Below are 22,028 nucleotides of genomic sequence, written 5' to 3'. Positions count from 1 at the left end.
AATTTGCTTTACTCACGGTGAATTTGTGCTCGGACACCATGAGTCCGCTGTGTTTAGCTAATACACCTGTAAGAGGGGACTGCAGGTAAATCCTATGTTAGGCATAATGTGAATGAAGGCTTTGTGCACCTTCTCGTACATGAAAGAAGCAGAGAAATTCACTGAAGTTAGATGGGGATTGTCATGGCCATTGTCTAGAGATATCTGGATTCTGTGCTGTAATGAGACAAGAGCATCTCACAGGCTGGCAGTGTAAGGAGAGGCAGTAGTGGCAAAACAGAATGCAAAGTAATGAAGGGATGGACAAATGGCAGTTTGCTGTCCTCATCTGAGACCTGACTTTTAAGCTTTCTGCATAAGCAGAGACTGTTAGTTACTTACTTCTGGAGCCTGGACTCCACAGACTGTACAAACCAGCATTTACATTCAGTTAAATCCCCCAGTCTACTTAGGAAGAAACTATAACTTAGCTGAGACATAAGCCATTGTACTTTTTCACTAACAGGGCTAAGCATTGAAATATATTACCTGAGTATAAGGGAGATTCTAGCTGTATCCAAAAACACAGTTAGGTGCAGAGGTAGCCCCAGAATGGAAGCCCCAGGGAATATATATGTGTAGGGGAAATGGAAACATCATGGGGGATATATATGGAGTTATAGATTGCACAGCAGGACACTTCAGACTCCTTTCCCCACATAAGAATGGTGGGATCCAGTACAAAGGATCACCCAAGAGGAAATGTCCATGATGCCCTTGCTGATTGCCCTAAAGGAGGCTTTGTGCAAGCACTGGTGATTTCCTGGGCTGGGCAGATGGAGCCATGTCTCAGCTACATCTACATATTGCTTGAACCCACAGGGAGACCACTGCCTTCTCTTGTCTCCATTTTCACAAGGGATACTGTCTTCTAACTTGCCTACCAGGCATATGTCTGATCCAGAGATTGATGTATACAGCCCAAAACCTGAGTTAGATAAAGGCTCAGAGTTGCTTTTAATGCAGTTTTTGCATCAGGTCTCCAGCCAAAGCCAGTGGCTTTACAATGGAAAACTGCTCTGTAACTTTGCAACATTTTCCTTGGCCTTGTGTATGAGTTATAACTATTTCATAACTTTCATTCTCTTTCTTTTTTTCTTAAAAAAGTCATACTTATTTTTTCTTAAAAAAAATCGTACAGCTTAATCATACTATAAAAGCAGAGGGCATAGAAAGCAAACAACAAAAATCCCCACACTCAAGTGGTCACCACTTTCTTTGGCTCTTTCCAAAGAAATACACATATTGTTTTCCATTCCTGATAAATAATTTGATGACAGTGACCCCCAGACAATGCCATTTTATGTTGCCTGTAGGAGTGCTGAGGGTTGAGGACTGAGATCTCAGCTTGTGACTCCTGCTTGTACTACAGAAAATGTAACAGCGAGCTCCTCTTTGTCCATCCCTTTGTTACCTCACAGTCATTGTTCTTTGCTGCTACCTCTTCTCCTTACACTGCCAGTCTGTGAAATGAAGCTCAAGCCAGCTTGTCTTGTTCCAGCACCAAACCTTCATCTATCTTGGTCTGCAAGTGTGCTGGTCTCTGCTGACTGCACTGTGCTGATTCAGTCATCACAGCGGAAAGGGACATAACAACATGGGCTTTCTCTCTCTTTTTAACTAGTGCTGTCCAATGCTGAGCTAAAAGAACAAAATAAATAAAAGTCTTAATTTAGGAAATGGCAAAGAGAAGAAAACCGGGTGACTAATGCACAATAGTCAGAGCATTTCAACTTCAAATGAAGAGAGGGAGGTACAGGAGAGGTTAAGTAAATGCAAAGCAGTTTTCTTTGGCTTGATATAAAATGATAATCATAGAATCATAGAATAGTTAGGGTGGGAAAGGACCTTAAGATCATCTAGTTACAACCCCTGCTGCCATGGGCAGGGACACCTCACACTAGATCGTGTCAGCCAAGGCTCTGTCCAACCTGGCCTTGAACACTGCCAGGGATGGAGCATTCACAGCTTCTTTGGGCAACCCATTGTAGTGCCTCACCACCCTCACAGTAAAGAGCTTCTTCCTTATATCCAATCTAAACTTCCCCTGTTTAAGTCTGAACATATTACCCCTTGTCCTATCACTACAGTCCCTAATGAAGCATCCTTCTAGGCCCCCTTTAACTTTTTCACTTACTTTGGTAGGAGAAAGTAGTAGGGAGCTAACAATAATATTCATGCCTATGAGCTGCAGGAGGACAGTCTGTGTAGAATTTATTGATAAATACAAAAGTAATCTGCAATCTGATCATGGTGATGTCATTATTCACTTCAGTACATACGTTTCAGAATTCAGCTTCTGGCTTTTGCTTTGCTGGTGCTCTTGCAGTATCACAAAGAAAATATGCAAGCATGCCCTTGTTTACCTCATCAAAGTAGGGTGATGTCTTGCTCTGTGTAAGTCTGGAAAGTGCAGTTGTTCTTAGAACAATGAAACTATTAATGTATTCTTGTCAAAGGTACTAAGTAGCCTGAGTAGGAGGGGGTTTTCCTCCAACATTCGAGAGGCAATCAATTTCTAGTACTGAATGCAGCTTCTTCCAGTGGAAGGAATTTTTCATATTGACTGTGCTACATTTTATTGTAGAGCAGGATAGTCTAGTGACAGAATCCTCAGGTGGAGCTACCAAAGGTAAGCACATAAAGTCCATTACAACTTTCCTTTTAAAAACTAAAATATCTAACAGATAAAAAAGTCACTAATCCTAAAATGGTTTCTGCAATGGAGCAATTCAGATCCAACACAAATGAAGCTAGTCAACTTTAGTGGGTAAATTAGTCAGTGCTCTAACCAGTATATTTATCTCTAGAAAGACATTATGGTGAATGAGAAGGTAGATAGAAGTAAGTTACAAGCTTAGCTTGGTAGCTTTTTAATATGTTCTCATTTAAACAGCAATGTGATGTGGTACTTGTGATACAGAAGATCCCCACACAAGTGATTCACCTACTAGTGGCTAGCACCTTCAGAACCCTCCCTCATTTAGTTTCTTACCCTGCCACCCTATGTAGGTGTCTCAGGCATCCTAGGCCATCAGGTGATACTTAGCAGGTATGTTTAGACAAGTCAGTCAAGCAAGTTCTGAGGGTTAGCTCAGACGATACCTCTTTTTAACCCACAGGAGTCTAAACCAGCCTCCAACCCCTCTCACAGCCTCTGGTAATATTGTTAATGCAGCCTGTGGGGGCTATTGGGGTCACCCAAAAGCAAACACCTACATGTGCACAGGATAAACAACCCTCTGGGCTATGTTTGCTCCATGGATGAGACTTCAACTACTTACCATGAGGATAAAGGCACCAGCTGCTTGGACATAACTTCACTGACACCTCAGCCTAGGTGTTCTTCCCAGGGAGGTGAATTCCAGTGGAGAGCTGTGAGCTTGATCTGCCCTCAGAGACAGGAAGGAATCGGGGTGCTTGGTATGCTGCTCCTCCTGTGGACTTGAGATGTCTCTGTAGGCTGGGACACGGGTGAGCCAGGAAGCCTGCTGCATTGTCATACAGCAAAAAGATACTTGGGAAATGGCAACACTTTTGAAAGCCTGTTTTGAATCCCATGTAGTGAATACCCTTTGTATGACAGCAGCTACAGATATTCAGCATGACAAGGTGAGTTGTTCATGTGATTCTGGATACAGATGTTACTCTGGCCCTGGCAAACAAAAGATTCTCATTTCAATATGGGCCCAGATGGGATATATATAGCATACTTGAGGGGTATACAGACACTCTCATGCCAACAAATTATATGTAGAGAGTGAAAGAACTGTGCTGAGATAGTTTGATTGTTTGGATTGTTGATTCAGATAGGAACAACTAATAAATAACGCCATTCAGATTTATGCTGATGAGTAATGGACAGGGAAAAGCATGTAAGTCTTCCTTGCTGAAACAGGGACCTGGAGGTCTGATGTATTTGTTTTTTAATTGTCTTTGGCTGCATACTCTTTTGGTTTTATGCTGCAGATGGGACTGCTTGCAATCATTTTGCAAGAAGCCCGTCCCATATGAATCATAAATGTCTTGTGGCTAGAAGCTAATGTCATTTCAGAAAGTGTGGGAAGGGATGATTTATTGGTGGAGTCACATGACGAGTTTTAGGTCTGCACGAGCCTGAGGCTTTCCTTTCAATCCTTAGGAGCACAGAGAGTTGGAGGGGGTGGTAGATTGGATCTGGATGTCTGCCTTTATGAGTTCAGCAGGAGAGGGAACTACATGCTTCCTAGAAGAATTATGATGTTGGCAACTTTGAGAAAACATTTTTATGCAACTTTTTCTCTTTATTGCTTTGAAAGCAACTTCCCAATACTTGTCAGTGCTGACCAAAGCAAAAATGATTTTAAAGCCTGTGTATACCAAGTGGGGGAAAGGAGGAGGATGAGCCTGCCAGATGCTGTTAACAAGGTCAAGATTAACCTGAAGAACAGCACAAACGGGAAGACATATTACTAGTCACAGATCTTTATCAGTGAGCATGTAGAACATGCAAAGGGAGTAGCTCAAAATGAGAAAATGCAAAGCAGCACAGCTGAAATAAGAACTTCAAGCAACCTTACTGAGTACAGCATTGGATATTTGTGTCATTGTCATGTGCTGCTTATTCAGGCAGTAACTTGTGCACAGCACATCTCACTTTCCTACTCGAACCCCAGGACTGATGGTTTTCCCTGCAGAGTCCTATGCCTTCAAAACATTTAGTCATTGCAGCATTTACTTGCTGAGGGTAGCAGGTGATCTATACTGTTTCTGCATCCAGCTCTTGTTTTTGTCTTAACAAGCCTTTCCTCAGATCAACCGTCTCTCCCCTCCTCTAGGCAGGTTGTTCACTAAATTGTCTTACCCAGTAGGTTGGTCCTTATTGTTCTAACCTCTGAATTGATGCAGCCCAGAAAGACAACAGTATGCTAGGCTGTATCAAAAGAAACATGGCCAGCAGGTTGTGGGGAGGGGATTCTCTCCCTCTACTCTGCTTTGCTGAGACCCCCCCCTGCAGTCCTGCTTCCAGCTCTGGGGCCCACAACATAAGAAGGACATGGACCTGTTGGAGTGAGTTCAGAGGAGGCCACAAAGATGATCAGGTGGCTGGAGCATCTCTGCTATGAAGGCAGGCTGAGAGCTGGGCTTATTCAGCCTGGAGTAGAGAAGTCTCTGGGGAGACCTCAGAGCAGCTTCCAGTGCCCAAAGGGGCTGACAAGAAAGCTGGAGAGGAGCTCTTGACAAGGGCAGGTACTGATAGGACAAGGGGGAATGGCTTTAAACGGTCAGAGGGAAGATTTAGATTAGATATTAGGAAGAAGTTCTTTCCTGTGAGAGTGGTGTGGCCCTGGCACAGGTTGCCCAGAGAAGCTGCTTCATCCCTGAAGTGTTTAAGACCAGCCTGGAGGGGGCTTTGGGTAACCTGGTCTAGTGGAAGATGTCCCTGCCTGTGGCAGGGGGTTGGAAACATATGGTCTTTAAGGTCCCTTCCAACCCAAACCATTCTATGAGTCTAAGATATGAATATTCCATTTTTACAAGCCCATCTTTGCAAGGTGCTCATGGTAGGACTAGAGTCTGTAGACATTTGCAGAAGTACTCTCAGCCTCTTCTGCTGACCCACAAATGCTAGAGAAATTAGGAAAAACAGAAGGAAGCACCATGCAAAGAGCTTCTTGTGATTTAACATAAGAGTTGTTTTGGGGTTTGGATTTTACTTTATTTTATTAAGAATTTGGTCAATTTTTAAATAAGAAAGATAGTTTTAAATAATGTAAAATACAGTTCTTAGTCACGAGTAACAGCATTTTGAGCAACCTCTTTTCCTTCAACAGAATTTATTGCCTCATTTAACCCAGTTTTGCAAATATCTTCCATTCCTGTGAAATTCCCTTCTAGGCTAGAGACATGAATTTGCTATCTATTGGAAAAACATCATGTTTTGGTTCAGTGACCTAAACTGAGTTGGTGATGTTGCTGAATATAAAAATGGTACTACTTGCACGTATTTATCTATGCAAAATGGAAACGCTGCCTGCAAAAAAAATCTGAGGAGAAAAAAAAAGAAGCCCACTCACCTAAATTAAAAAGAGCAAGTGAAAAATAACAGAGATTTTTCCTCTTTGTATGTTCATATATACCACCATCAAAGAAACCTAAAACAGCTTCAGGAAAAGGAGCAGTGCTGTTCCTCCCACTTGTTCTTTTCCCAAAGTATGTGATACTGGGTTCAAAAGCTTGATCTTTTTCTTCATAGCTCTAAGTAGATCAGATTTAATTTAGCAAAACAAAAGAAACCAACTGGTGACTCTGATGAATGCTTTTGCATTGATGAAACAATGGAGATTTCTGAGTGCATGGGGAACTCATCACCAGTGGTTGCACTCGGCAGCTGGGCACTGTGCTGTCATGGCTGGTTTTGTTCACTGGGACACAGATGTATCTAGCCAAAGCCTGCTGAGGTCCAGGAGAGCCCACCCCTCCAGTTCAAAGGATATTTTCACAAGAACTTTCAGATGTGTTTCAAAAGAGCACTTATACACTGAAAAATAGATGAGCACCTACAAGGATATTTACTGCAAGTCAATTCACTCTGATATGCATTCAACTCCACCAGAAATCAATGAGAATTAACTACTCAATCTATACTAGAATGTCTGAAAATCCCTTTAGGTGTCTATCTGCATGCTTAGAGCCCACTACACATTTGGCCAATAGCATGGAAAATGCACATTGCTACTGGATGACTGTGTTTATTACCATACCACCTCTAATAGGGGCTTCCTATTAGCACAACAGTTCACAATTCTGATGCCTGCGCTCCATCACAGATGCGCAATATCGACCCATTGTTGAATGATACGTTTCACACGTGGATTGAACTGTAAACCTCTATCCATAATAAATGGGTTGGGTTTTTTTTTTGTATTCTAGTGTTGCACATTGAAAAAAAGCCCACACTGTGCTAGATGCTATATGGACAGCCACTGAGAAAAGTCTGTACCCCAATGGGCTTCCAGTCTAAGTGCTCAAGCTAGACAAGAGCAGAGAGAAATTAATACAAGCAGATATGGAAAGAAACTTTCTTGAAGCCACTCGGGAAGTCTACAACAGAAGTGGGAAGAGTGCGTAAGGGTCCTACTCCCAATCCAACACTTGATTTGGTTGCTGAGTGTTGCTTGCTCTAGGAGTCATGTTTTAGCCATGAGACATCTTAAGTAAACAGAAGGATCGAAAAACCATGTGTGCTCATATACATACATGCAAATAAAGAGAAGGCTATTAAAAGCCGTCACTAGATATTCAAAGTGAACTTCAGCTTTCACTTGAGTTGTTACTGTGGCAAAACAGCATAGGATGACTAGATTTGTGGTTGGTTGTTTTTTTTTCCCCAAAAGCTTATACAATCCTTTTGTTAAAGAAAGGCTGCCCTACACCTGATGACTTATCTGAAATACTTGCACACAGGTACCTGCTCACAACTCTGAGCAACCTGATCTAGCTGAAGATGTCCCTGTTCATTGCAGGGTGGTTGGACTAGATGACCTTTAAAGGTCCTTTACAATTCAAACTATTCTATAATTCTATGATTTACAGAATTGAGGCCAATCCCCATCTGGTTGCTGGGCAAGGAGACTTGCAGGAATCCCTGGGAGATATAAAAACATGGCAATCACCAGATCTCACAAACAAGCAGTTGTGTTGACCTTGTGGCTTGCATTACTTTGGTTGCATACTGCTCCTGAGTACAAGGGTGAGGCTTAGATGTTGCTTCACCCTTGTTCTAGGGAAGAAGCAATTTCAGACATAAGTGGTCAGCACCCACGAGCTGACCTGGCAGCGGATCAGTTGGCCTCTGGCTGAACTGCTGAGCTGTAAAACAGCTATCAGTGAGCATCCTCAAGGTCAAAACAAGTCAACTGCTACATCATGGACAAGCCAGCTGAAGGACATTCAGAATTTCTACTGCCTAAATGTGCTTTCAGGCTGGATGTGAGTGGTCAGGGTTGGGATGACCCAGGTTAACCACTATTCCCTGCTTAGCCTGCATTGGGCAGTGCCAATAAACACAATACTGTTGGACCCTGAGGAAAGCATCCCTGCAGGGTCCTGATGCTGTTTCTTATGACTTTGACAGCAGCTTTATAATTTGTCAATTTTCCACCCAAGAAGACTGAATCACTCATTTGACATATGCCAACATCCAGAGTGCAATTAATTGGTTCAGCCTTTGACATGACCCCTTGCAGCCTGGAAGCACAGAGGAAAGATGTGTCAAAAGGGTCAGAGGGTTCATTCCACAGCCTTTGGAGACTGCAGAGCACACATCGCCTTCTTGGAAGCTGTCTCATTCATTAGCATCTAGGAAAGTCATTAAAGTTTTATGAGTTCTTTTTTAAAACTTTGACTTCTCATAGCTTAAGGTCACGGTAACACTGCTCTATGGTAATTAAACTAAGCAGAAATACTTTCTATGACACTTATTAGCAAGTGGAGAAACTTAAGAAACCAATGTAGAATCCAACAGGACTACCCAGATGATGCATGTTTTTAACTGCGTATTTTGCCATCAGTACACAACTTCAAGATATGGTCTATTTCTTTCCCAAAAGTTTCTTCTGAGATCCTTGTTATCTTCCAGCTCTATGGCATTAAATGAGAAAGGGAATGAAGTGAACTACTCTATGAACATTTGAAGGATCTATGTGAAACCTTCACACTCACGAACCTACAATATCCTTTCCACACAGGGAAATACCATTTTCTGGGCAGTGAACACAGAGGGTTGTAATCCCAAAAATGCTTTGTTTCTCCCACGGACTAAAAGAAAAGCCTTGTGATGGCTGTCTGCAGCAGAAGTAGGTACCAACACTGCAGAAAAAGTGAGGCTGACCAAAGACCAGGGTGATCAGAAGCTGTCTACATCCCTTTGCAACTCCTCTCTGCCCATCCTCCTGCCCCACACTGTTCTGAGTGGCTCAGCCTCAGCATGAAAACACATTTCCAATCCAAGACCCATTCATATGTGCACACCACCTTACATGGCAGAGCACATTACCAGTGGTGTGATATGTAGCCAAGGTGATGAACACTGCTGGCAGTTGGAGCTATGTACTACACACCATTTTATTCAGGGCTGTGCTGTTCCTGTCCTCCAGCCATCTTTGAGCTCATGTCAGGCAGACTCTTTCAAGGTGCCATGAAGATAATCATCTTTGTGCACTCTTCTTGCACTCCTTTGAGCTTTTCCCCACAATGGGAAGAGTTTCACAGTGAACACTGCCTATTCACTGTGTTCCTTCTAGTGATCCTCACCTGAAATTGGACTTACAGCTGGCCATAAAGTCAGGTTCCGTTTTTCTGTCTGGCCCTTATGCCATACCTCCAAGCCCTGGAGGCACATTCTCCCTTCTTCCAGTGCCTGGGTGCTCTAGGTCTTGTGTCTATGTCTCTTGCCTCCCTTTTCCAGACCATTGATAAAGACATTAACAGAACTAGTCCCAGTACTGAGCCCTGAGAAACACCACCAATCGGATTTAACTCCAGTCACCACCACACTTTCGGCTTGGCCCAGCCATTTTTTTTACCCAGCAAAGCATAAGCCCATCCAAGCTATGAGCAGCCAGTTTCTCTAGGAGAATGCACTGGGAAATGATGTCAAAAGCTCTGCTTAAATTGAAGTAAAGACAGCATCCACAGCCTCATCCACTGAGCAGTTCACCTTGTCATAGAAGAAGATCAGGTTATTCAAGCAGGACCTGCCCTTCATAATCCCCTGGTGACTGGGCCTGATCAACTGGTGATACATGTCATATGATGGCACTCAAAAATCCCTAAGCTGATATCCCCATATCCAAAGAACTGAAGTTCAGCATCACTGACTCCCACAGGGAATAGTCAGGATGATGAGGCAACATGTTGTCTCTGCTGCAAGCTGAGACTGGGGATTTATTGCAAAGGAGGAGGGAAAAAAGATATAAATTGTGTCAGAAGGAAGCAATTAGTCCAGATCCACAATAAGCTTATACTTGCTCTCAGATGTCAGTTGGCACATGCATTATCTGCAACACTCAGCACTACATTTTCCTGGAAGACCTTTTATGAGTTCTATTTCAAGTACTTAAGTGTTCATAGTTGTTCATTTCCATAGTGATTCACTGAACACATGAAGTCTTGTTTTCTTCATACATAATATGCTACAAATCGGAATGAACTTGACCAGTTTTCTTCACACACAGAGACATATATTCACACATACACAGACAGTTGGATGTGTATGTACATGTGCATACACTGGTACATAAACACACATACACAGAGAGAGAGGGGCTGTCAGTCCATTATACCCACAACCATTTTCCTGGCATAGCTAAGACTTTTCCTGCTGCCAAAAACTTTTGTTGAAAGGGACATAAGGCTTTAAAAGGTATTACAATGTAAAGGAGAAAGTTTTGTGCAAAGAAATGTGACTTCATTCATCTTTGCATCCCTCCCAGGAGAAACCACATGAAGAAGCCTTTTTTGAAGGTAGGAGGCATGAGTGTATTTCCATATCATATGCTATGACTGCACACCTAGTTGCTAAGGGCTTTATCCAGCTGGGTCTTGCAAAATCTCTGGAGATGAAGATTGAACACCCTCCCTGGACAACCTGTTCCATTGCTTGACCGTTCCTCTGAGGAAAAACTTTCTCCTTACACCTGATTTGGCCCTTTCTTGTTTCAGTCTAAGTCTGTTATCTCTTGTCCTCCTGCCATGCATCATTGTGAAAAGCCTTGGTCTGTCACCTCAGTGATCTCCTTGTAGGTACTGCCAGGCTGCTGTTGGGTCTCCTCCTCCCTGTGCTGAAGGAGTTGCTCTGGCCTTAACGTGCACATGGCAAGTGCTCTAGACCTGAGCCTCTTTGTGGCCTGAGGCTGACATTGGTTTAGTTTATTAATGTCTTCTTGTACTGGGTGACTCAAACTGGGCACAGCATCTAGATGTGGTCTAATGAGTGCAAAGCAGAGGGGAATAATCACTTCCCTCAAAACAGCCCAGACTGCTGTTATCCACCTTTGTTGTCAGGCCAACAGCTGGCTTGCATTCATTTCAGAATCCACCAAGGTCCCTGGGTTCTATTCCAGATGATTGCTGCTTAGCCAGTTGGTCCTCTACCTGGACTTCTGCAAAGCATTTGGTGTTGTCCCGCATGACATCCTCATCTCTAAGCTGGAGAGACATGGATTTGATGGATGGGCTTGGTGGATAAGGATTTGGCTGGATAGTCACACTCAAAGAGCTTCGGTCAATGGCTCAATGTCTAGGTGGAGACCAGTGGCATTCCTCAGGGGTTGGTATTAGGACTACTGCTGGAGACACGTGACTAAGATGACCCCTTCCCTACAGTACTAGCAAAGTGTCATCTGACAAAGGGCAGGCTGCACAGTACAAAGATAATAGTGGGTCACTCTAGCTATGCACTCCAAGGGCAGATGCAGCTTGTGCCCACAAAGTTGTCTTTTGTGTCTCCTGAGAAAAAAACCCAAATTCCACCACAGGGGAAAGGAAGCAGTCCAGTGGAAGTGTTGCTGCGTTGCTGCACTGCTCTTGTACTTCAGAGCTGGGTGCATGTCCACAGCAGTGAGGAAAACTCAGGATGGATCTTAGCTTTTCAGCCCTGAAATGTGAAGGGCAGGCTGTTTTCATTGCTAACGTGAGCTATACTAACTCAGTTATGGTACTGAGTAGGATCTTACTGCACCTCATAAAAGCAAATGAAGGATACAGGCAGACAAGTAAACTTAAGGAAGCAATAAGGTAATACTGATCATTTGATGTGTTCAAAGCACTATTTCCTTGGAGACTACTTTCCACTCCGTTTCTGTAGCAGCTTTCATCAGGAGAATTTGATTGCCGTAAGGTTTCCCTGGCCCCTGTTGTGGAGGACAGAAAGATAGGAAATGCCTTTTTATTTGGAATGAGAAAAGGACACTGAGAGAGCAAGTGTGAACCTGATATCTATTTTACTCATACCAGTAAGAGTCCTTCTCAGGACTTCAAAGGTAAGGAATCCTTCCAGGGACTAGAAAACAGGCTGATGGTGACCAACCTGCGAATGAAGAGAGCTCACTGATATGTGCCTCAGCTTGTGACTCCAGAGGGATGAGAACATGAGTTCCAGAACACACATATTCCATTTCTTGTTGCCGACCAGAAGGTATGGTGCCCACTGGTTAGGCAGCCTACAAGCCAGTCCTAGGTTGTCTGCAGGGCAGCCATGTGCAGAAAAGCTAGAGTTCACTCTATATAATATGTTGAGCCTTGTGTCCAATCTCAGATAGGAAACCCTCAGCTTTTTTTTCTTAAATCCTGGCTTTTATGACCCTCCCAGATATGCTGTCTTCAGAATTACACCTGTCCATATCTCTACCATCCACCTATCTGCTCTGCACTCTCTGACAAAAAAGTAAAGCTGCCCTTAAAATAATTTCTTATTGCTTTTTGGGGGATGGTCTGAAATCTTGCTTTTACAAGGCTGATAGCAGAAATTCAAACTTGATTTCCATCACAGTGCTCTAGAAAAAATATGCCATGGCTGCCAGTACTACAGACCTGACAGACTTCAGAAAACTTCCATGGCAAAACAAGTAGGAGCAGTGCATGTGTTAGAATGGCAATCACTTCAGCATTAACATAAGCAGTACGTCATTAATGCTCTATGTCCACCATGATGGTTTGAAACAGGGTCCAATGCTGAAAGGACTGAAAATCTGTGCTTTGGACAAATGCCAACAGGAAAAAGGACTTTATTTTTTGTGAGATTACACTGCTGGTAGCAACAATAATCTGCAATTTCTGTTGTACTGCAAATCCCTTTCTCATTTCAGACTGGCCTAGAGACAGAGCAAACGCAGAGGTACTCAATCCACGTATTTCTAACCTGTATTTATGTGTATCTGCCCCTTCAAACACAAATGCCAGGAGACTGTGCATCCCTATGGTGATGCATACAAAATGAATAAAAGCACTGACACAGTCCTCTCTCATCAGGCACTTTTGTTTCCCACCTGAAGGTTTGCATCACTTTGTAGAACTAAGGACATTGACAGCAGTGAGTGGCATAGGCAGGCATAATTCCAGTCTTAGTTGTTATCTGCGCCACACTGGGATCTATCATGCTAGTTGGCGTGCCACATGGAAGGCTATGTGAAGACTTTTCCCTGCTCCTCCTCCCTGGCAGAGATGATAGGTCTTAACTAGACAGAATCTCAAATCTCCGTTACCTCACTGAAGCACACAAATATAAATGAGAGTTAGGAGGGGCAAACATTACAAAATTTTAATTTGTAGAGGCAGAATGGCTTAGATTGGATTTTTTGAGCTTGGAGCAGCCTGGTCTAGTGGAAGGTGTCCCTGCCCATAGCAGGGGGTTGGAACTGGATGAGCTTTAAGGTCTCTTCTAACACAAACCATTCTAGGATCTTATGATTCTATGAAGTTTTCTGTGCATCGCCAACCAGCTCTAAGCTGAATGTGATTGAGCTATTAGGACAGGATGCCTCCAAAATGAGGGCATTAACATCAGTGTTTTCCAAGATATTTTCCAGCCTCACATACTCCTTCTAAAAGCTAGAGAGGAATCAGTTTAAATCTGAAAGTTTAAATCCAGCTTGTGCTGCAAAGTCCTCTAAAACATGTGAAGAAAATTCAGAATAAGCATGCTAAAGAGCAAATTACTCCCTCACTTGTAACATACAGGTGATGGAGAATATATTACACAACTCGTTTTTGTTTTCTGCTGTTGCAAAACCCAATGGAGAGAAGGGGAGCACAGAAGGACAGAGATTCAGTGTAACACCATGAGATGAGAAAGGAGGCATCATTATATACCCTCTTGCTCAGATTTTATCATCAGGTTGTTCTTGGCTCACTATCACACAGGATTTCTTTCCCTCATCTTAGATACAAAACCATTCTCAAGATAGGTCTCCTCTTCCTTTCCAGAGTAAAGAAAATGATACCTTGTTTTATTGAAACCAACCCAGAGTAGTGTTTATTACTGAAAATATACAGTATTTTTGAACATCACATAAAAAGCCTAGTAGATACATCTGCTCTACTTGAAAATGCTCAATAGATAATCTTGGTGCAGCATGTAGCACTATCCTCATAATGCAAACATCCTCTCCTCATTATTTTTACAGTGCTTCCCTTTTATATTTTTAAAATCCAGAAAGCATGTTCTGTTGTCCTTCCCCACCCCAATCCTCTTACCTGAAAAAATACAAAGACTGTCCAAAGACTACTTACATTGTGTTGAAAGCATGTGGCTAAGAGGAATATTTTATAGAGCTATCTAGAGATATTGCTGTCCTTTTTGAAATTCTCTGTATGAACAGAGCATGGTTCTTGCAAGGCAAAGTGCCCTGTCTTGAACAATCCAGTGATGCTCTGGACAACTCCCTGTCTATCAAAGGGAGAAAAGAGGAAGGTAGATAAACTTGGGTTTTTCACACCACCTTGCAGATGCTCTTTTTCCTGCTGCCACGTGTTCTTAAATGACAGTTTCGCAGAGAAGTAATTTTTACAAAGAAACAAGAAAGGCATGGGCTATCTACACACAAAACTGTTGAAAACATTGGGAATCAATGTACAGGGTGAGATGGGCAGTATTTTAAAAACAGTTCTTGTTCACCACAATACGGAAGGGAGAAACAAACAAACAAACAAAAGGTTGAAAAAAGGTATTGTTCCAGCCAGTGTGCTGTTTTAGACTTTGTACTGCAAACTTCCACAAGGTGCAGTCAGTGTTGAATCTCTTTCTTCTTTGAAACTGCTTCGCCACCACCTACTTCAGGAGGCCTTTGCCTGGTTGCCTTAAAGCAGCATCATAAATACAGGAGATGAGAGTCCACAGAAATGTGACGGGCACCTCATTGCAAAAGAGATCAGTGAAGAATAAAGGAAGAAAGTTTGAAGAAAGGGGCCTGGGGAGAGTGAAGAAAGAAGAACCCTGAAGGCCACCAGGTGCACGTGTACGTGAGGGCATATCACACAGCTGCGGTCTGTTTGATGCTATGGAAGCTGATTCGTGTTGGAGAGGTGGGGATAGACATGGCACGTGCCACACGCACTCGGAGGGAGTGATGGTCTTGCCAGCGGTGCCATCTTTTCCTGGCAGCAGAACGGACCTGGTGAAAAAACAAAATAAAAGAACATGACCACTTAGAATACTCAGGTGTTCTCTGTAAAGGGCACTAGACAGCATTGAGACAAATGGTGGTATGTGCAAACACTGAAACATGCAGGGCTTGATTCAGCTGCCTAAAAAAGGGCATTCACTTGATATTCTCTTGGGTACTGCACTCTGGGAACAGCATGGGTTTCCCATATCTCACATGTCTCATATCTCACCTCTTAACTAGTCCATTTCAAATGGCAATAAATGTCTAAGCTTATGCAACTGAATCAAGCCCTCAAGATGGATGTAGCTGATGGAGATCTTAGAGTGACCTATCACAGGGGCTATCGTTGCCTCTGTGTCCCTTGTATATGAATAATCACAGATCATTTAACTAAACATTTGAGTCTACGACAGACAGACCTGACCTAATCCCTGTGATGGTTTTCTACAGGCAGTGGAGAGCTACTTCTGCAGTCAACAGGTTATCCTCAAGCACATGGCTACAAATAGGCCGGATAAATCTAGAAATACCTTTTTTTCTTTTCTTTTTTTTTTTTTTTGCATGGACCATAGAGAGAGCCCAGGAACCATGGCTCAAATATGTATGTATATAAGCAAAAGAAAGACAAGTGATAAGAATCCTAGCCTACACACAATGGGAGGGAAGGCTTGATATACTCCTAACACAGGCTGTAACCAATTCCTGCCAAATCGCTGGCAGAGAAGACTCAAAGTCAGAATCTGGAAGGAAACATTTAGAACAATCTCTGGATACTTTTTTTTTTTTGGCAAGAGCAATTGAGACCCCTAACCTAGGCAGCGAGGTAAGCTTACAAAACCAGTTGAGATGAATCTGAGTCCAGCTTCCCAGATAGTCAATGGGTAATTGTATTCATCACACTTGGAAAGGATGTTAACATTCTGCTGCCAACCTGGAATCCAATGCACTTTTGAAAAAAGAGTATTTTTACATGTAACCTGTATATCTAGCCAGGTCTGCTTTGCTAAAACCACATTGTTTAGAAGGTGGGGTTATAAATAATATAAAATAGACATTACACCTCAGCTAATGACCCACAGCTTCCTGACTTCCTGACCAACAGAGCACGAGTCAATATGATTGAAGAGCATGATTCATCTCTTCCTAAAGTAGATTGTCCCAGGTAGGCCAGATACTGTGGTCAGATGAAAAATAGCTATTTCCTTTCATTAGTTTTAAAGTGAGTCTAGACAACTAGCTCTGTTTTAGATGTCTGCATTACAAATTTAGCTAAATTTAAACAATATTGATATCTTATCCTGAATGTTTTTCAGTCTTTAATGTACTTATCTTCACAGCATCCCTCAAAAGTGAAGGAGTGCTCTTATTCCCATTTTACCACCAGCAGGCTAATGCTTGGGTATTAATAGCAGTGATATTGTTGTAGAGTAGACCTTGATGTGGTTCAGCTACCATAGCAACTATACAAGGCCTGGAATGAGTTTACACAGCCTGTGTGAAACACGCTGACACACGTTCTCAGCTATCAGCACTTGAGTGAGGTAGAGCAAAGCCATCCTGGGTGTTATCTTCAATCACCACCAGGACTGCAGGGAAGATGGTGTTAAATCAAATTGTCTGAAGCTCTACAGCCACTGCTTTTCCCCATTTCTTGTAAAACATGGTTCTTGTCTTCAGGTGCAGTGTGAGGATTACTCAAAACATATGGAACACCCAACCCCACTTCAGAACAGCTCCAACATGCTGTCTAATGGATGCTCAAATGAGTTGATGAGCTCTAGTAGCAGAGGTATTTCCCACCAAACCACACACACTATCAGTATTAGGTGTCCTAGATGAACAGGATTAATACCGTGATGGTTAAACCACACAACAGTTCATAAGGAGGTCATGGGAAGAGGGGATCTGCACTCCTCTCAGATGGTTTCAATCATCTCAGGTCTTGGTGGCCCTTCAGGGACTTAGATCCATAGTCTGCAGCATATCTACTTAAAACCTCTGAAGTGCTGTGATCTGGCACCAAACAGTGCCCTCTGATTACCAGCTTTTTCTATGAAATACACTCCATACACTTGAAAATTGCCCTCTTTGGTGCCTTCTCAGGGGAGTCCTAAATGTGGAAATGTGGCTTTTCTATCAATTAGAGCCCTTCTAGAAGGCACAGACTGGGCAAATGGGACCTGAGGGTCTCTTTCTTTGATTATTTTCTCAACTACGTGTGATCTGTGCTGCTTGATCTGACATTCAAGACAAGTAGGTGCAGATGTTTATAGTAAGGTTAGAAGAGTGCCACATACACTTTCTTTCTTCTGATTTTGAATCGATTATTTTTTTCAATATAAAATAGTGATTTTTACATTTCATAGGGGTAGGGCAGACCCTAGGAAAATAAAGATTATGAGGGAATAGGACTGCTTGCATGGAGAAGGGGAAGAGTGAATATCCAGTGAAAGAGGAATTAAAATTAAAATACAGCACTTCCAGAAGCATAAATGAATTTGAGATAAGGATAAGAATAATGTTAAACAACAGTGCAGGGGATTTCTGGAAGAGCCTCTCATTATAAAGTACTAGGTACAAGATGACTCCAGTAGTTTTAAGATGGGGTTTGGTCAGTTTATAAAATAAGTTAAATGAAATAGCCACTGTCAGGATGGGCTTCCACAGTCATATGACTACAGTAGAAGCCAGCCTGCAATGTTGACTTTTACTGTCTAATCCAACTGACCTCACTCGCTCATTGAACCCTCTTCTTGAAATATGAGAAACAGTGTAAAGATGTGTCATGGTGTTGCACTTTCCTGGTTGCCCCCTATTTTCAAACCCATTATGGCTCATTCTTGCTTGCCTGAGTACAAAAACAAATTAGCTAAATGTTGGGCACTTAAAATCCAAGTATGGTACAAATACCACGTGAAGTGTCAGAGGGTAAGCACTGCCATGGGAAATTGTTCCATGAAGAACATGCGACTTGATCTGGAGGGGGTTGTTGCCTCTTGAATGCTCATTTCTCTCCAGATGTCAATAAATACTGAGATATTGTTAGAAAAGTTTTTTCCCCTTTCTGCTGGAAATTCACCCTTGTACAGGGAACCTGTGATTTACTTAAGTCTTTCAAAGAAAGAGGTGAATTTCTTCACCTTTGGTGCAAAAGCAGAGAGTCTTCAATCTTTGGGTACAGCACAATCTTGCTAAAGACATTGATAGCAGATTGGCAGTCCTCTGCATTCCTGTACCCCAAGTACTCCTACAGCAGCATTCTACTGCGTCATGAAAAGGGGGAGTTACCTGGTGGGCTTTTTGTTATTCTGAGCAACTGGTGTGAACAGATACTTATTCAGCCAGTGAAGACAGATTAGATTTACCCATTTGTGCTTCGAACCAATCAAGTCAAAAACAGTCATCTGGAGATAAAGACGCCAGTCTAAATAAGCAGTTGTCTGAATGGCTTTCATGATATGGTTTGCTTACAAGCTTTGAGAAAGGATAAAAAGTAGTAAGAAAAATGCTTGTGCAGCTGAAGCCATTCCTAATGGACTGGGAACATGGAAACAGTCTCTACACTTAAAGGTGAGTGCAAGGCATTTCTTAATGACAGAATAATTCACTGCAATGAGGATGTGACCAGAGTGCAAGCAGAAAAGATTAAGCTCAAATTTATCTCTTACAGTTGAACTCAGAAACAAAATGTTAGCTTAACTTTGGGACAGAACACGCCCTCCCCCCCAAAAAAAAAAACAACCAAAAACCTGGCTGTGACTGCATGTTAAAAGAGACCCTGAAAAAGCTATTACACAGCTTCAAACCTCATTGTTAATACCCATGAGAGCAACTAGGTCTATCTAAGCATTTGTAGTCAGTACTATATCCTAGAGTCACCATCAGCACACCTATCACCTGAAATTAACAGCATTTGCCTGTAATAGCCCAAAGATGCTACAGGCTGTTGTCAGTGGTTAAAGCTTAACAAAGAGCCTCAGGAATACAGATGATAACCTTCATCTCTATGTAACTTTGGTTGTTGAGATGGCAAAGTGCTGCTGAGCAGAGCACTCAGTTCTCTGTGTTGACCCTTGGCCTGTCTTTTTCTTACAAAGTTAGTCTCTCAGAATAATTCTTTTTAGCTCTTTGCACTTTGCATACTGCGAATAATCAGTTTCTGAACATGTGGTCAAATCAGATTTACTACAGGCATAGGTTTGCTTTGATAAAATAGACATCAACTTTGTATTGCTATTACTTATGCTAGATGCTGGCTGCTGGCTAATTTCTTGCAGCCATCGATTAGAAATTAGCTGAAGAAAGAGCCTTTAGCAACATTAAAAAGCAGGTTTTGAAAGAAATGTCATGTCTTATTAGCAGAGAGGAAGAGAGCTTGATTCATTTACATGGTGCTTAGAACAAAGGGGCCCATTTACTTGGGGCTTTCTGACTTAATGCTGACATATAATACTAGTAATGTAGGTAGAAAGAAAGGGTCTGATAAAAAGAGTAGGATTAAATGAGCTGTCATGGAAATGGAAGCTGGAAGTAGACTACTGGGGCCCTGCCATACTCTGTCCCCAGAGAACATCCCTCACATGAAAATGTTAACGAGTGAGGGGCAAGAGGACAACAGGTACTCTCTTGACTACAGAATAACCAGTGTTCAGTAGACTGTGACTACTAACCCAAATTAAGTTCTTGCTTTGCTCATATGCAACATTTTACTCCCAGAAAACCTGATCCAAAGGTAAATGAAATAAATGAAAAAGGTTTATATAGATGTCAATGTCTTTTTAAACGGACTGATTTTTCTGCTATGAAAACAGGTTTCAGTGATAAATTCATCATGTTCCAACTACACTTAAGCATCTTTGTGCTATGTTTCAGATCCTTATCCTTGAGCTGCAGTTTGCAGGAAAGTGGAAAATAGCTTTAAACTTTAAGCATCTTTGCTTCTGAACAGCAGTGCAAACTGTGGAAAAGTTGATGAAGATTTATTCTGTCCTATTGTAAGCTACAGATGAGTAAGAGGGACTTTCAAGGAATGTCCAGATCAACAAAAGGGAACTGGCTATGTGGACTTCAAATTTCAAGACACTGTGTCTGACTCTGCAGCATAATCCACTTCCATGAAGTTTCTGAAGACCTTATCTCTCTCTATCAGATACATAGGAAAGGCTGTAAGGCATTGGCAGCAGTTCATCAAAAAGAGACAACTAAAATACGTCATTTGAAATCTACTCATATTTGAGTGAATGACTGCCTGTAAACGAAGTTGAAGATGATGAGCTGAACTGCATATGTGCATGTATTAGATATCTAATCCTAGAGAGATAAATCCCATCCATTACATAAAAGAACTTACACCAACATAAGGTGATGCCTTACATGATACCTTGAAAGCTTTCCAAAGGGTTAGGGTGTCCCTCAAAGGAGGAGGAACACTAAATGCTCTGAAGAAGTCTATAGGTGAAGATCCTTGGAAGGCTTAATTGCAGTCCTGAATGGAAGCAAAGAAACAAAACAGCCTAAACACACGAGACCCCTGGACTGACGGACCTGGGGATAGGCAGATTAAAATGCTAATACTCTCTGAGAGACAGGAGTGAGTCTTTATTTCTTGTAAACAAAGTACATTGCTGAGCAACTATACATATATCCTACATGACTTCTCACCCTAGTGGTATGGATTTACAAGGCTCCCAGTAGAGTTAACCCCTCAGGTCAAAGATGGTCATGTTACCATTACAATAAAAATTGAACCAAACATATCTATAAAGATGCCAATATCATTGTCTAATCCTTCTAAGGTAGGGAAGGGATGTACTCAAAATGATCTGCAAGGCTCAAGGGAAACAAAAATGAAGCTTGGGTGGATTTTTTCTTTTCCTTATATAGCCTACATTACATCACTATTTTATGTAACATTATTTTCTTTTTCTGCTGGCCTGCAATTAGCCTGCTTAGCTGGTCTGTAATCAATTTGTTTGTTGAAGTCTTTGGCAGCAGTTCCATACAGCCTGATAACAGGTTTGCACCACCTGCCAGACTAGGATGTTGAAGTTTGGTTTCTGAAATCACAACAGTACAATTCTGTTATCACACACAACTGCTCGAGAAGCTAGAACCAGTTCTGACTGGTTACAAAGATCTGTCACATATCCGCGGTACAAGCAAATGCTGTTGCTTTCCTCTGGGCCACAAATGACTGGAGCTAACCACTAGAGGAGTTGTGAATGAAGTCAGCCCACCTTTAACCTCTGTGATTTTGTTGTGGAGTGCTGTGCAGTCACGTCACAAGAGCAGTGTTTTAGTGAAAAGAAAGATGGGGTAGGAAAGGACTGTCTGACCAGTTGCTGCCTTTTACCATGCCTGGACTTTTCAATTTTCGCTTTCTGGCAGGACCCTGGTCTGAAGACCTACTGTAGCTGCAGCAATGAAGGTAACCTTCTACAGAACAGGGGATACAGGAGTTGGGTACTGAGAGGGGACTCGGTCCTGGAATTAGTTGCTACCTGGTGGTCCCAAAGGGAAGGTTTGACTCTTTCAGTTGACTCTATATTGTCCAGGCATCCTCAGTAGTACTCATACTGCACTGTTGGGCACCTTGACTCAGAAAGCAATCACTGTGGGAGGTGGAATTAGATTTTAGGCCTCTAGTCCACCCCCATACTCATATTTATTCAGCGATTTGAAGGAGCTCTTAATGGACATCCTTTGGGTTCAGAATGATTAATGTGAAGTCTGCTTAGATGGATGGTGGATGACCATTTAGGTGGTGATTCATAGCTGGCAATTATAACAAATAGCTTCCCAAGATGATCAGATCAAAGTAAGCCACTTTGAGCTTAATAGATT

The 22,028-nt window shown here is 42.2% G+C and overlaps 1 protein-coding gene across 3 annotated transcripts in view; it reads right to left on the bottom strand.

The window, feature by feature from the left end:
• Positions 1-13,997: 13,997 nt before the first annotated feature.
• Positions 13,998-22,028, bottom strand: part of CRHR2 (corticotropin releasing hormone receptor 2) — a 155,508-nt gene continuing 147,477 nt past the window's right edge. For all 3 annotated transcript variants that reach the window (XM_061354785.1, XM_061354786.1, XM_061354788.1), the window contains one exon: positions 13,998-15,191. In XM_061354785.1, the coding sequence (XP_061210769.1) occupies positions 15,051-15,191 (141 nt within the window). In that variant the 3' untranslated portion in view covers positions 13,998-15,050. The remainder of the gene's footprint in view (positions 15,192-22,028) is intronic.

The sequence above is a fragment of the Neopsephotus bourkii genome, unplaced genomic scaffold (genome assembly GCF_033783945.1).
Source record: "Neopsephotus bourkii isolate Nb327-2 ecotype Australia unplaced genomic scaffold, CSIRO-AGI_Nbou_v1 NB_745, whole genome shotgun sequence".
In the NCBI taxonomy this organism is placed as follows: domain Eukaryota; kingdom Metazoa; phylum Chordata; class Aves; order Psittaciformes; family Psittacidae; genus Neopsephotus; species Neopsephotus bourkii.
This window is presented reverse-complemented; position numbering and strand designations above follow the sequence as displayed.